General features: G+C 38.3%; 1 protein-coding gene across 1 annotated transcript in view; it reads right to left on the bottom strand.

Annotated features, from left to right (window-relative positions):
- Nucleotides 1-16,393, bottom strand: part of SPAG17 (sperm associated antigen 17) — a 246,415-nt gene that overhangs the window by 82,912 nt on the left and 147,110 nt on the right. Inside the window, exons 21-24 of the mRNA XM_011933064.1 lie at nt 8,130-8,369; nt 7,029-7,140; nt 5,584-5,736; nt 797-910 (exon numbers count right to left, since the gene is read on the bottom strand). Of these exons, the coding sequence (XP_011788454.1) occupies nt 797-910; nt 5,584-5,736; nt 7,029-7,140; nt 8,130-8,369 (619 nt within the window). The remainder of the gene's footprint in view (nt 1-796; nt 911-5,583; nt 5,737-7,028; nt 7,141-8,129; nt 8,370-16,393) is intronic.

Raw genomic sequence — 16,393 nt, 5'->3', positions numbered from 1 at the left:
GGAGGATTGCTTGAGCTCAGGAGTTGGAGGCTGCTGTGAGGCATGATTGTGCCACTGCACTCCAACCAAGTGACAGAGCAAGATCCTGTCCGAAAGAAAGAAAGAAAGAAAGAGAGAAAGAAAGAAAGAAAGAAAGAGAGAGAGAGAGAGAGAGAGAGAGAGAAAGGAAGGAAGGAAGGAAGGAAGGAAGGAAGGAAGGAAGGAAGGAAGGAAGGAAGGAAGGAAGGTAGGAAGGAGAAAGGGGGGTACAGAAAGCTTTCCGTATGTCCACTTAGTAGCTCCTTTAAGGCTAATGTCCTGAAGCACACTGAACAGTTCTATAATTACAGGATTCACAAAGAAAACCAAGAGGATTCCTTGGCAATTTATGCTTTCTTTTACACCCAACTAAAAGGCTCATTTTTATAGGGTAGTTGACAAGGATAACTGGTATATATGTGTTAATATGCATGTATACAAACATGTATATATATCACACACATGTAATCTTATATGTATAAGTGATTATATAAAGGATTATATAAAAAGTCAAAGCATTTCAAAGCATTTTTATTTTGTATGTATCTATGTATGAAAGATTATATATATATATATATACTTGTATACACACATATGTATGCACGTATATATAGACACACATACACACACACCCCTCTTCTATTCCCATCCTGCAGGAAAAACTATGAGGAGCATTAAATCATAACATGTTATTGACAAATAAGCAGACTGAGAATGGGCAGTGGCAGGGTCCCTTGGCAGTGGGCCACACTTATCCTTTCTGTTGTGTTCATTTCACCTGGTGCCATTCCATTTGATCCATAGTAACTTATCGAGAGGCAGATTCCATTTTCTAACGTGGCAGAAAAAGATCCAAACTTGCTGAAAGCTTTATTCTTTGCGTCTGATACTTCTAAAAGACAAAATCAAATCAAAAACGTTTTCACTTAATTCAAAATAAATATAATTAAGATTGTGGTCTACCACAATCAACTTAAAAACAATTGGTTTAGCTCGACCATGCACTCAGGGTTGTTAGAGGTACGGTGGAATTACAAAGATAAGAACATGAAACTCTTGTTTTAAGGACTTTAGGTTAAAACGAAGCGAGGAAATCAATGGGTTGATGGCATAGCCATAAGCAGATTATTCATCTGGCAGACCGTCCACATGGCTTTTAAAATTAAAACCATCAGTTCTGTTTCAGTTTCCCCACATTTTAAAACATTTTCTTAAGTTCCCACATTTAAACTTTTTTACATTTTAAAACATTTAAAAATTGTTTCAGTCCAACATAATTTTAAAACAAAATTGTTATGGCACATATTTTTTTCTTTTCTCAATTTTTATGTTTAGGGGGTACATGTGCAGGTTTGTTACATGGGTAAATTGCTTGTCACTGGGGTTTGATGTACAAACAATTTCATCACCCAGTTAGTGAGCATAGTGCCTGATAGGTAGTTTTTCAATCCTACCCTTCTCCCAACCTCCCCTCTTAAATAGGCCCCACTGTCTATCATTCCCATCTTTATGCCCATGTGTACTCAGTGTTTAGATCCCACTTATTAGTGAGAAAATGCAGCATTTAGTCTTCTGTTCCTGTGTTAAATTGCTTAGGATAATGGCCTCCAATGGCCTCCACTGCATCCATGTGCTGCAAAGGATATGTTTTAGTTGTTTGTGGCTACATAATACTCCATAGTATGTATGTACCACATTTTCTTTATCCAGTCCACCACTAATGAGCATCTAGGTTGATTCCATTTCTTTTCTCTCATGAATAGGAAACACACATCTGAAGGTGTATGTAAAGAATTTGTGAATTTTCTGACCTGTTGTTTTATTTTCAGTTCACCATTTCCTCCCTTATCAGATAATAAAGATGGGGTAATATTGATTTAAAATAATGTAACTCAAGCAAAGATAATTTTTAGACTGGGAAATTCAAATGAACAAAAGGTAATGCTTTAAGAGAATGAAAAGAGAAGCCACAGAGTTGGAGAAAATATCTGCAAAAGACATATCTGTTAAAGGCCTATTACTCAAAATGTATGAAGAATTCTTAAAGAATTCTTAAAAAAAAAATTCTCAATAACCAGAAAATAAAAACCTGAATAAAAAACTGGCAGGAAACTTTAACAGACACTTCACCAAAGAAGATATACAAATGGCAAATAAGCATATGAAAAGATGCTCAATATTATTTGTTATCTGGAAAATGCAGATTAAAACAATAAGATACCACTAGACACCTTATAGAATGGAGAAAATCCAAAACAACAAATAATGGTCAGGATATAGAGCAACAAGAACTTTCATTCATTGCTGGTGGGAATGCATAATGGTACAGCCAATTTGGAAGACAGTTTGGTGGATTCTTCCAACATGAACATACTCTTACCCGATAATCCAAAAGTCACACTACTTGGTGTTTACCTAAGGGAGTTGAAAACTTATGTCCACACACAAATCTGTACATGAATGTTTGTAGCACCTTTATTCACAATTGCCAAAAGCTGGAGGCAACCAAGATGTCCTTCAGTAGGTGAGTGGGAAAATAAAATTGTGGTACATCTAGACAATGTAATATTATTAATTTTCAAAAGAAATAAACTATCAAGCCATGAAAAGACATGCAGGAAACTTAAATGCATATTACTAAATGAAAAAAGTCAATCTGAAAAGGTTATATAGTGTATGATTCCAACTACATGATATTATGGAGAAAGCAGAACTATGGACACAGTAAAAAGATCAGTGATTATCAGGGGTTAGGAAGGAGGGATTTATGAATAGACAGAGCACAGATTTTTAGGGCAGTGAAACTTCTCCGTATGATACTATAATGGTAGACACATGCCATTATACATTTGTCCAAACCTTTAGAATGCACAACACCAAGGGTAATGTAAACTATAGACTCCGGGTGATAATGTTATGTTAATGTAGGTTCATCGACTGTAACAAATGTACCACTCTGGGTGAGGAATGTTGATAGTGGGGGAGGCTGCGCATGTGTATGGGAAGAGGATGTTGAGAAATCTCTGTAACTTCTGTTCAATTTTGTCATGAACCTAAAACTGCTATAAAAAATAAAGTCTGGTAAAGTAAAAAGATAATGCTTAATATCCATTAGAGTTCAGTTCAGGAAAATAGGCATCTTCATTCACTATTAATAAGAGAGTGCATTGGTAGAAACTTGAGAAGAAGAACGTGCAATAAGCCATTTAATGGAGCGGAGTGGACAGAGACAGGAGTATTAGTCAGAAGAAAGAAACCACTAAACAAACAGAACACATGCTCAGTGAAATATAAATTATAGAAGAGTTAGCTAAATGCTTGAATTTTTTAAAGTACATAAGGCTATTTTATTTTTTATTATTATTTTTATTTATTTATTTATTTTTTTTTCGAGACGGAGTCTTGCTCTGTCGCCCAGGCTGGAGTGCAGTGGTGCGATCTCGGCTCACTGCAAGCTCCGCCTCCCAGGTTCACGCCATTCTCCTGGCTCAGCCTCCAGAGTAGCTGGGACTACAGGCGCCGCCACCACGCCCGGCTAATTTTTGTATTTTTTTAGTAGAGACGGGGTTTCACCATGTTAGCCAGGATGGTCTCGATCTCCTGACCTCGTGATCCGCCCGTCTCGGCCTCCCAAAGTGCTGGGATTACAGGCTTGAGCCACCGCGGCCGGCCAAGGATATTTTAAAAAGCACTTTCTAGAATTTAAAAATATGCTTTCCCAACAAACCATTCATAATCAGTAGATGACTTGAAGGAGAGAATGGTCACTTTTGAGATTCAAATGAGTTTCTTAGAAACTCAAGTGAAAAAATTATTTCAAAACAAAACAGGCTAGGCATGGTGGTTCACACCTGTGATTCTGGCATTTTGGAAGGCTGAGGCAGGAGGATTGGTAAATTGTTTACCAATATGCTTATATTGGTAAATTTATATACATATCTTCATGTAAATAAACATACATATCTTCATGTATGTTTATATTGTATACTTATTCAAGTATGTATATATATTCATGTATCCAGCCAAGATATCCTATTTATATAATTCTATGTAAACATACATGAAACTATGTATGTTTACATATAATTTTATAAATATGACTAAATATATTGATTTATTTTGGTGGAAATCACCTAAGTATGCAAAACATGGAAATAAGTAAACTATAATTACATACTGATAAAATATTAAATCATCAAAAAAATCTTGCTTTCAAATAATATTTAATGAATATGAAAATGTTCATGAGGATAAAGTAAGAAAGAAATACATTATTAGCACAGGTTATCACTGCGGTGGCAGAATTATATGCAATGGTTATCTTCTTTAGGTATTTCCATATTTCTCAATTTTTAATAATAATCCGTATATCTTTATATCAGGTAAAACAAAGAAGTCATTTAAAATTTTCTGTGCTAAGTTTTTGGGAACATTCACACCTATCAAACATTGTGTTCTTTCTCTAGCAAGGGGCTCAGAGGAAAAAAAAGCATTGTGTTCTTACCTTGGGTTTAGAAAATGTCACTAAACTCATATGTGAAATTTAGTTATTGGTCATATCACTAATTTTCCCTTCCTTCCTTCCTTCCTTCCTTCCTTCCTTTTTTTTTTTTTCAGCATCTCTCTCCATTATCCAGGCTGGAGTGCAGTGCTGCGATCTCTTAGCTCTGCAACCTCTGCCTCCAGGGTTCAAGCGATTTTCATGCCTCAGCCTCCTGAGTAGCTCACCACCATGCCTGACTAATTTTTGTATTTTTTGTAGAGACAGGGTTTCGTCATGTTGGTCAGGCTGGTCTTGAACTCCTGAGCTCAATTGATAAGCCCGCCTCAGCCTCATTACAGGCATGAGCCACTGCGCCCTGCCCTCATATCACTAATTTGAGTTGAATACATTTAGTAACTCATTTTCTTTTGCAGGTATAATTAACACCATACTGGACAAGAAAGAAGCAATTAATTTATCTTAATGATGTTTCCTGGTACAATGGTGTTATGAGGTTTCATGGTGTTTTATCAATGGACATCCATTTGCAGCTCTCATTTCCAAGCAGGTAATGACTCTCATGGTCAAATGTATGGTTTTTCCTTGTCTTTACAACCTAACACATTTGGTGCTACAGAGGATTAAGTGATAGAGCATAGGAAGAAACCTCATCATTGCAGTGCCTATTGGAAAGAAGCTAAAACTATGGAATCACTGCGAAAGGACCTGCATCCTCGAGAATTCAGTTGGTACAAGTGCATAAACCAAAATTAAGGGCAGAATAGACATGACAAACTCAATGATTGCTCCATAAAGATGACCAGTCTGGGTAGACTCTGTATCAAACAACTGGAATCAAAAGCTTGGTGCCCAGAGGAACAAAAGCCAAACAAGCAGCCCACTATGATGGACTATGCATATAATAACATATTATAATACAGAATGTCAAAATACCTTAGTTACCATGTGGAAAAATTCCATGTGCTAAGGGCAAGAGGTCCATGTGTATTTGTGTCAGGTAGATGGGTTCAGCACATTGCTTAAGCATTAACCTCCACTGGCACAAAGATGCAGCTGCTTACCTGTTTCAAGATTTTGTTCCTCATCTCCTTCTTCTTCCTCTTCTAAATAATAATCCCCTTTCTCTTCCTTTTTCACAATTTCCTTAGGGTCATTTAAATGAATTATAAAATTGTGCTTGTCCTTGATCACTCTCACTTTGATAAAAGTTGGGCCTGAGGAGGAACCATAGAATAGAAGATGGGCTGATTAGGATGCCACATTAAGCTCCTCAACAAGATAGTTACACAATGCTGCACAGAAACCAACACAGGAACAGAAAACTAAACACTACATGGTCTCACTTAGGAATGGCAGCTCAACATTGAGAACACATGAACACAAAGAAGGGAACAATAGACACCAGGGCTATTTGAGGGTGAGAGGAGGGTGAGGACCAAAAACTACCTGCCGGGTACTCTGTTTATTACTTAGGTGATGAAATAATATGCACACCAAACCTCTGCAATATGTAATTTACCTATAGAATCAACCTGAATATGTATCCCTGAAACAAAAATAAAAAGGCAGCGCAGAATATAAACCAGGGAGGGGAATGCCTAGAGATGTCAACACCTCTATAAGACAAAGCCTGAGGAAATAAGGTGATGGTGGAATTCCAGGCATGAATGGCAGGTAGACCAAGGAGGTACTTGCAGGCCTTTTAGTCACATTTCAAACCCAATTTCAGAAGAGAAAATGAACTGGCTGAGGCAATGTATGCCTATAATCAATGTTATGATTCATCAAATGATATAATTAATGTGAAATGGTTTTGCGACTTCTAAAAATTGTGTGTTAGTTTTGGTAGCTATTATTATTATTGTGGTAGTTAATAAAAATTCTTCCAACAACGCTTTCTCTTTTTTAGTGTTCAGACCCATTTTTTTTGTTTGTTTAAAAAAAATTGGCTATCTCCTCTCAATTTGGATTGAGCTATCATCCCTCAAAATTGACAGGACTAGGAGAAAATACTGAATTCACTATCAATCACCTGAAACTTATATGCATTGTACGCTTATGCAAATCTTACTAAGAGCTACAATAGGTGGATGTTGGGAGCAGGTCCCGAGCTCTGTGCTCAAGAGCCACACCAGAAAAATGCAGTAAACTCACAGAATGTGCTTGGTTTCTGGGATAACAAGGTGTGATGTAATGAATATTATTAATTAATTGCTTATTGCAGTTACTATTACTATTTACCAATTGTATGGAAGTATTTTAATATTTTAACAACTAGATGGTCATATTAGCATGTATCAGTTAACCTCTTGACTGACCTATGCCTTGTAGAGTCAATTACAATAGAAGAAAGTGTGAAGTCTGAAAATGCTGACTGTGGCACCTAAATGTATTGTGGGGGACAGAATAACGCTCTCGCCTATCAAACTCAGGAGTAGAGGGCCCCTGGTTATCTGAAATGCATTATTATCTTTCCAGTCATTAACCAGTTGCTTTCAAAATGTACCTTTTTCAAACATTGTCTTTTCCACTTCAATCTGCCCACCATCAGAAGGATACAGGTAGTAATTTGACCCCGAGATTTGAGTAGGTGTATTTCCCATATTGTATCCATGAAACTAGAAGAGAAAATATCATGCTTTGAATGTGAAGTTTCAATAGACAAAAATCAACTTATCAGTGTTAGCCAACTAAAGTTGCCAGAAGCTTAATTTCGCTAAGTATATCTGTCACTTTGCAGACTCAGAGGCCAGTGTTCATATTATTTTTAGAAACATCTATGGTGTTAGAGATATTAAAGATATTATGCATTAATATCTTAATAGGCAGAATTAAAGATATTATGTTAAACTCTGTTCATCGGTACATTCTCATAACCTAGTGAAAATTGAATCATCATACTATTGTCAAGGCAGTTCAAGAAGAAATCAAGTTCTCATTCACTGGTTGTTAATTTTCTGTTTAAAGTGAACTGATGCTGGGGAGAGTGGACAGTCCACTTAAGGAGGTCATATGTAGAAGATATTTTTTACTGAGTGTTGCTAACAGAGGTCCAGGGGATTTAATGCATGCTAAAACTTGGGAACAACTGGTTTAGAGGAGTAGCTACAAAGCACAGGGGCTGTTAGATTTCTTTCCATTTTTTTTCCCCATTAGGTTTTCCTCATAACAGCTAGCTGAGAGAGAATTGGCAAAGGGAAGGTTTTACAAAAGCATACAAGCCAGAAACATGATTGCCCACAAAGAGACAACAAAATGTAGTCAGCAAGTGTCATCATCTGAGACAGATAAAGCCAACTTTTGTGTTCACTTATTTACATATATCTGTAAGAGTACTTTTGTGTCAAATTTCTATCTTTACTGACCTTAGCTAGGTTCGTGGCACTCAAACGAAAACTGGCCTGCGGGTGTTTTCATCTTGATGACTGACTAGAAACAAGGTTCTAGACATCAGGGGTGGAATACAGGTTTGAGCTCACTGATACCAGAAGAAACCCTAGGCCTACTGTGGTGGCAGTAAAAACAAAAGAATCTTACAATAGCCATATTTTCCCAAAACAAATAGGAATAGCCCAAAGAGACTAAGTTTTACAGAATTGGAGCGTACCGAGTAAGTTATCTCAGGTTCTGGTTGGTGGGGGGACTCTTCTGTTACTTCTTGGACCTTGATTTGTTCTTCTTTAGATTTCTCCTTATGAGATGGTTTTTTCTTCGAAGACCTACTATCTTCTTTCTCTATGTTATCCTTGCCTTTCTTTTTACCAGCTTCTTTGCTCTTCTTCTCTGCTTTATTTTCTTCCCTTAAGCGCTCCTCTTCTGCTAATTGATCTTGCTCTTCTTTCCATGCCTGTAAACACATTTAAGAAATTTAAATTTAACAGGATTTTGAAACTCATTATACATAGGTCCCATTCAGGTTCATTTTGGAGAATATTTAACATCATTTTTGTTAGTGTATCTCTGACAAATCAAAATACTGAACTAGAAACCTTGATATCATCCTTGATTCTCTTTCTCACTCAACTTCTGTCTACTAAATCCTGCCATTTCTCCCTTAGAGATGTCTCCTCACTTCAGCTTCTTCTCTCATGGTTTATTTTGCAATTTCCTAGGTTCAGGTCTTCATTATCTTTAGCCTGGAACATTGTAGCAGCCTCTTAACTGGTCTCCCAGTCTCCTATCCTTCACATGAGTCCTATCTTTAATTTAGGTCCTAAAGATAGTTTATTAGCAATGTGGAAGACTAGATGTTCAGAGAAACATTCTTGGGACAAAATAATTCAAAAATGATGGATAAAATAGGTAAAATGATGGACGGTAAGTCTCCCGTAAGCACTCCTAACCACAAGCCTGTCCTCACATAGACTTGTGGCCAAAATACAGATTACCTTAACATTTTATTTTAAAACAGTTATTGACACAGGAAAATAGGGTCTAGAGGCAGGGAACATAAGGCTGATTCACACTTCAGCAATGACAGGAAATATCCTCTACTAGGGTGTAGGCCAAGTAAATGACTTTGTAACTTTACTTCGTTCTCTCCATTTACATAGAGCGTACCCCAAGTAACCAATGGAATCCTCTAGCGGGTATTTAAATTCTCAATAATTCTGTAATGGGGTCTTTGAGCTCCTATGCCTGGAACCATTCCCACACTGTGGTGTGTACTTTCATTTTCAATAAATCCCTTCATTCCTTCCTTCCTTTGTTTGTGCATTTTGTTCAGCTCTTTGTTCAAGATGCCAAGAACCTGGACTCCTCCACCATTAACATTATGATTTGATATAAGCTCACAAATGAAAATCACAAAACACGCAGAAATAAACCACTTTGAGTAAGAAAAAAACTGTGAAATCATATCTACAAAAACCTCAGATATTGTAATTACCAAATAGAGAATATAAGGTAAGTTTTAAAACATGCTCAAATAAATAAAAAGAAGTATTAAAAGCATAAGTAAGAAAGAGAGGATTATCAAAAATGGCAAGGTGAGTTTGAAAGACTTCTTGAAAATGGAACTGAATTTTTGAAAAGGCAATATTTGAACAGATAATGTCTGAGACATTTAGAGAGTTGAAGAAAGACGTTCATACTAACATTAAGGAAGACCAAGAAATCAAAAGCAGAAAATAACATTGGTGTATTGGACTTAGCTCATATTAACTTAAAAGAGTGTATTGTTAAATTTTTAGAAATTTTGTGAGCCAACTGTTAACCATGACCATCATCTAAAAACTATATAAATTTGCAATTAAGCAAAATATTAAAAACAAATGCAATAAAGACTCAAAACTTACCACAATGTAAGTATTTTGTGACATTTCACTATTGTCTACGCTCTGGAGTTTATGTCAATTGTAATGGTATCATGACAACATTATATGATGGTGTGCTACTACATAGCACTGCCAACTTCAGTGTTGTCATATAGTAGCTTGAAATCAGCTATTGTAGGGGTACTTACACTACAAATACCAGCAAATGCGACAAGTCAGGACTGACTGATTGTTTATTATCTAGATTTAAGGAAGTGATGGAGATCATGTTAATAATGCAGACTAGCTGTTATACTGTTACTAGCACAGAAAGTTAAGGAAATATTCTTCCATTATTAAAAAATGATTACTTGACTCAGCAAAAAAGTTGCTAATGTTATTGACAAATGAGTGAGACATATCTTTTCTTTGTTTCACTTTTGTCTTACTTGTTAACATAAATAAAAATATCAGCATTCAGATTAGAACTAAATGTGTTTATCAATTGTAACCATAGCTTGGCTAAGGATACAACAGTTTAGCAAAAATCAATTTGTAGAAATCAAAATGCTATTTGGAATTTATGGGTCGCTATATGGAATTTACATAAATAATATATGCTTTATTATTACATGTAAATTTTGTACTATATATACTCTATATCAGAAATTTATAACTTATGTACATATATGTATACTTTTGTTTTCCTAGAATGCTACTGCTTAAGCATTTACCAGCACACCACTGAATGTTTTCAAAGCAGCTAGAGAGAAAAGATAAACTGTTCATTTTGGGAGGCCAAGGCAGGCAGATCACAAGATCAGGAGTTTGAGACCAGCCTGGCCAACATGGTGAAACCCCATCTCTACTAACAATACGAAAATTAGCTGAGTGTGGTGGTGGGCGCCTGTAATCCCAGCTACTCAGGAGGCTGAGGCAGGAGAATCGCTTGAACCCGGGAGGCAGAGCTTGCAGTGAGCCGAGATGGTGCCACTGCACTCCAACCTGGACAACAGAGCAAGACTCTGTCTCAAAAAAAAAAAAAAAAACCTGTCTATGAAAGAATGACAAATTAGATGGACAGTCAACTTGTTAACACCCACAATGTGTCAGCAAGGAAAATGTGGAAAAATATCTTCAGAGTTGATATGGTTTGGATTTGTGTTCCTGCTCAAATCTCATGTCGAATTATAATCCCCAGTGTTGGAGGAGGAGCCTGGTGGGAGGTGATTGGATCATGGGGGCAGATTTGCCCCTTGCTGTTCTTGTGAGAGTGAGTGAGCTCTCAGGAGATCTGGTTGTTTAAAAGTGTGCAGCACCTCCCCCTTCATTCTCTTCCTCCTGCTCCACTCATGTAGGATGTGTCTGCTTCCCCTTCCCCTTCAGCCAGGATTGTAAGTTTCCTGAGGCCTCTCCAGGCATGTTTCCTGTGGAGCCTGCAGAACCATGAGCCAATTATATCTCTTTTCTTAAAAAATTACCTAGTCTTAGCTAGTTCTTTATAAAAATGTGAGAACTGACTAATACAAGTGTGATAAGAGGAAATAAAAAAGCCAACCAAGAATTTTATAAATGAAAACTATGTTTAATGAGTAAGGGCAAAATAAAGTCATTTTTCAGATAAGTAAAAACTGAGTTTAATAGCAACTGTGATATTGGGTGTAATAAGAAACAGATATTTGGTCATCTTTCCTGGCTCCTGGCACAGAGCCCCTATGGAATTTCATAAGTGATAGGAGCATCTTTTGCTCTAATGAGGCAACTCTTGTCATGTTCTTCAGGATAGGACATGGGCTGTCCAGAAAGACCAAACCTTGATTAGAAGTTTGGGACTTTCAGCCTCATCCCCAAACCCCTCAGGAGGGAGGAGGAGCCAGAGATTGAATTAATAATCTATCACACCTACATGATGAAAACATAAAAACCTCTAAACGACAGGGTTTGGAGAGCTTCTGAACTAAGTTGGTGAATGCATCCATGCTCTGGGAGAATGACACACTCTACTTCCATGGGGACAGAAGCTCTTGTGCTTGGGACTCTTCTGGATCTTGCTGTGTGTACCACTTTATCTGGCTGTTCATTTGTATCCTTTATAATAAACCAGAATAGTAAGTACAGTGTTTTCCTGAGTCTTATGAGACATAAGCTTTCTAGCTAGTTATTGAACCCAAGGAGGCGATTGTGGAAACCTCCAAATGAGTAGCCAGGTCAGACAGAAGTGTGTGTACCCTGGGCACCCAAAAATTGTTACTTGCGATTGGCATCTGAAGAGGAAGCAGTCTTGTGGGAGTGAGTTAATCTACAAGGTCTGTGCTAACTTTGGGTAGTTTGTATCAGAATGGAATTTCACTGTAGAACACCCAATTGGTGTCTGGAAAGTTGCAGATTCAGTTGGTGTGGCGAAAAAACACCCAAAAATTTACTGTCAGAAGTATTGTGAGAAAAACAGTTCATAGCAACAAACCCCCAGTAAAAGAACTTCTAGAGCAAAGACTCCTGAAACATAAAGAAGAAATGCCCAAGGAAACAAATGGTAAGCATGGAGATAAAGCTAAAACAACATTGACTATGGAAGACAATTACAATGAGGTCAGGCACGGTGGTTCATGCTTGTAATTCCAGCACTTTGAGAGGCCCTGGAGGAGGTTTGCTTGAGCCCAGGAGTTCGAGACCAGCCTGGGCAACATAGTGAGACTCCATCTCTACAAAAAATTAAAAACTTAGCTGGGCATGGTGGCACACTGCTATAGTCCTAGCTACTTGGCAGGCTGAGGCAAGAGGATCATTTGAGCCTAGGAATTTGAGGCTGCAGTGAGCTATGATCATGCCACTGCACTCCAGTCTGGGTGACAGAGCCAGACCCTGTTCCTAAAACAAAATGTAATAAATAAATAAATAAATGAAACAATTACAATGATAATGTTTAATTTGTAGGAAGACAAAAAAAATCAAGATAGAACTTAAGCATCAGTTTAAATCATTTTAATAGCTCCTGGAATTGTTCTGAAAGAAAAAAATATTTTGTTACGTTTAGATTTCATTAAACTATACTGAAATTAAGTTAAATTGAAATGATATAACAAGTTAAATTTCCAGAGCAATCACTAGTAGGAAGAAAAAGTGCATACATATTAAACTTTTCCTATAAAGGGCCAGAGAGTCAATATTTTAGGGTCAAGAGGCAAAATCAAGGACATCCATGTAGGTACTTATGCAATGAAAGAGAAAAGAAATTTATACAACTATTTTACTGACAAATAATTGAGTACAATTTTTAGTAAAAAGAAAGATGGAATTTATTTTTGTGTTGGAGGGGATAACATTTCACTTATTTAGAGTGAAAATCAAAGTTCCCTATTATCAAAGTGATTGCAAAATGAAAAGAGGAAAATAAACTTAATACAAAGAAAGCAAGAAAGGAGGAAAAGAAAGGATCATAGAGAATATATAAAATACAAAATAGGTTAGCTGAATAAATCCCAAACATGTCATTAATCAGAATAGATATAAATGGAGTCTACTTTCCTGCTAAACGTCAGTGTTCATCAGACAAGACTTTTAAACATCTGGTTTGTAGTCCTTGTTTACAAGAAACACACTTAAAATATAGTTTTTGTTGCTCTTGTGAATAAAATTTATTATTTGTTATGTTTTCTAATTGGTTATTGCTGGTGAATAGGAATGCCAGTGATTTTTTTCAACGTTGATCTTGTCTACACCTGCACTTTCTCAATTCTTTTTAAAGTCAACACAGAGTGACATCAGCAAGATGGTGGAATAGGACTTTCCAGAACTCATCCCTCACAGAAACACAGATTTTAACAACTACCCACACATGAAAATACCTTCACAAGAGCCAGGAAACCCAGGTGAGAGAGTATAGCATCTTAATGTAGCTTGGAATTAAGAAGACACAGGCTGGTATCTGGAGATCTCCCCTCCACGCCTGCCCCAATGCCAGGCCAGCCCCTGCAGACTCAGGCTCTAGGCCCACCTCACTGTCAGGCCCACCTCAGTGGTCCCATAATCCAGGCTGCCTCTAGCACCAAGCTGGTTCCCCGTGGCTCCAGGCTTCAGGCCTGCTCCGGTAGACTCAGCCTCTAGGTCCTTCCTGATGCTAGGACAGTTCTCAGATCCCAGACTTCAGGCTGGCTCATGCAGATCCAGCTTCCAGGCCCTCGTCATTGCCAGGCCAGCACCTATGCTCTCTAGTTCCAGACTGGCTACTGCCGACTCAGGACCCAGTCTGCCTTAAAACCAGGCAAAACTCTGCAGCCCCAGACTCCAGACTGGCGAGTGCAAAACCTATCCTCCAGGAACCCCCGGCACCTGTTAGTATCCAAAAACTCAGCCTCCAGGCCGGCCCTGTGAACACAGACTCCAGACTTGCTTAGTGCCAGGTCATCCCCTGTGGCACCAGGTTTCAGACCAGCCCCTGAGGCCTCATGTTCCAGCAGACATGAGGTCCTGCTAGGCCTACTCTAGCAGACTGAGGTTCCAGGTCCATCCCAATAGACCCAAGCACTGGGCTGGTTCCTGTGAACCTCAGTTCTAGGGTCACCCCTGCAGGGTCAGGTTGCAGGCTGGCCATATGGTTCTAGGACCCAGGCCTGTCCTCATGGCTTAGCACCAAGTCTGCCCCATGCTCCAGGCTGGTGCCCAAAGCCCCAGGCTCCAGTGGACCCAGGCTTGCCTCCATGGACTCAGGCTCCATGCCCATCCTTGTGGACCTATTTGTAGGCCCATCCAAGTCTCTGGCCAGTTCCTGCAGACTCAGGCTCAAGGTCTGCTCCAGTGTCAGGTCAGCACTCAAGGACCCAGGCTCCAGGCCCACCTCAGCTTGGAGGTCGAAACCAGTCAACAGGTTTACCCCAGTGGACTCTGGTGACAGGCTGGCTGCTGTGCATTCAGGATCCAGGCTTGTCAGAACAGACCCAAGCTCCAGGCCCACCTCAGCAGACCCAGGCTTCAGGCTCAAGCCTTCAAACCCAGAAAAGATAAATAAAACAATTCAACTTTCTGTTAAAAAAGTAATGAAACTAAATTTGTTTTTCAAAAAAATAAATATGAATAAACTTTTAGCTAAACTAAAAAAAAGAGAGAGGACTCAAATAAATACAATTAGGAATAAAAGAGGAGACATTACAAACGGTACCACAGAAATACAAAGGATCAGCCAGGCGCGGTGGCTCACGCCTATAATCCCAGCACTTTGGGAGGCTGAAGTGGGTGGATCACGAGGTCAGGAGTTCGAGACCAAACTAGCCAATATGGTAAAACCCCTTCTCTACTAAAAATACAAAAATTAGTCAGGCGTGGTGGTGCATGCCTGTAGTCCCAGCTATTCAGGAGGCTGAGGCAGACGAATCACCTAAACCTGGGAGGCAGAGGTTGCAGTGAGCCGAGATCGCACCACTGCACTCCAGCCTGGGCGACAGAGCGAGACTCCATCTCAAAAAAAAATACATATATAAAAATAAAAATAAATAAAATAAAATACAAAAGGATCACAGAGAGTACTATGAATAGTTACATACTAACAAATTGATAACCTAGATGGAATGAATAAATTCCTAGAAGCATACAACTTACCAAGATTGAGTCATGAAAAAATATAAAACTGAACAGACAAATAACAACGAAGAGACTGAATCCGTAATAAAATGTCTCCCATCATGAAAAGCCCAGGACCTGATGGCTTTACTAATGAATTATCTCAAACATTTAAAGAACTAATACAAATTCTTCTCACCCTATGAAAAAAATTGGAGAAGAGAATACTTCCAAACTCATTTTATGAGGCCAACATTACCCTGATACCAAAGCTAGACAAGGACATTGCTAGAAAATAAAACGACAGGCCATTGTCCCTGGTGATGTTAGATGCAAAAATCCTCCAAAAAATTCTAGTAAACTGAATTCAACAGCACATTTGAAAGGCTCATTCCTCATGATTAAGTGTGATTTATTCCTGGGAGGCAAAGATGATTCAGCATATTCAAGTCAATATATGTGACATGCCATATTACAGAATGAAGGATAAAAATCATATAGTCATCACAATAGATGTGGAAAAAACATATGACAAACTCAAACATCCTTTCATAATAAAAACTCTCAACAAAGTAGATAAAGAGGAAATGTAGTAGATAAAGAGGAAATGTATCTCAACACAATAAAAATGTCCATGCTACCCAAAGTGATCTACAGATTCAATACAATCTCTATCAAAATTCCAATGTCATCTTTTCATATAAATAGGAAAAAATCCTAAAACTTGTAGGCAATTACCAAAGACTCCTAATTGCCAACACAATCTTGAGCAAAAATAAAAATGCTGGAGGTATTGTTACAGTAGGTAGCTAGTCAGGCATGAGCAGGGCAGATGAGGGCTGCCGCCCATCACACACCACAGGAATGCCGGATGACCATCAGGTGATGGCCAGGCAGTTGTTAACTGTCGCTCTAAAATAATAATAGGTCACAGCTGGTGCCAGGGAAGGGGCATCTCCTAGTAGATGGAAAACACCTGAAACTGGTGATCAGTAGCTTCCCAGTGAGACCTCAGGAGTTGGGTGAGTGGTCTCAAAAATGTGCATTAAGAGGCAAAATAGTG

The sequence above is a fragment of the Colobus angolensis genome, unplaced genomic scaffold (assembly GCF_000951035.1).
Source record: "Colobus angolensis palliatus isolate OR3802 unplaced genomic scaffold, Cang.pa_1.0 Scaffold124, whole genome shotgun sequence".
In the NCBI taxonomy this organism is placed as follows: domain Eukaryota; kingdom Metazoa; phylum Chordata; class Mammalia; order Primates; family Cercopithecidae; genus Colobus; species Colobus angolensis.
The sequence above is the reverse complement of the archived record's forward strand: the minus strand, read 5'-3'. Positions and strand labels throughout refer to the sequence as shown.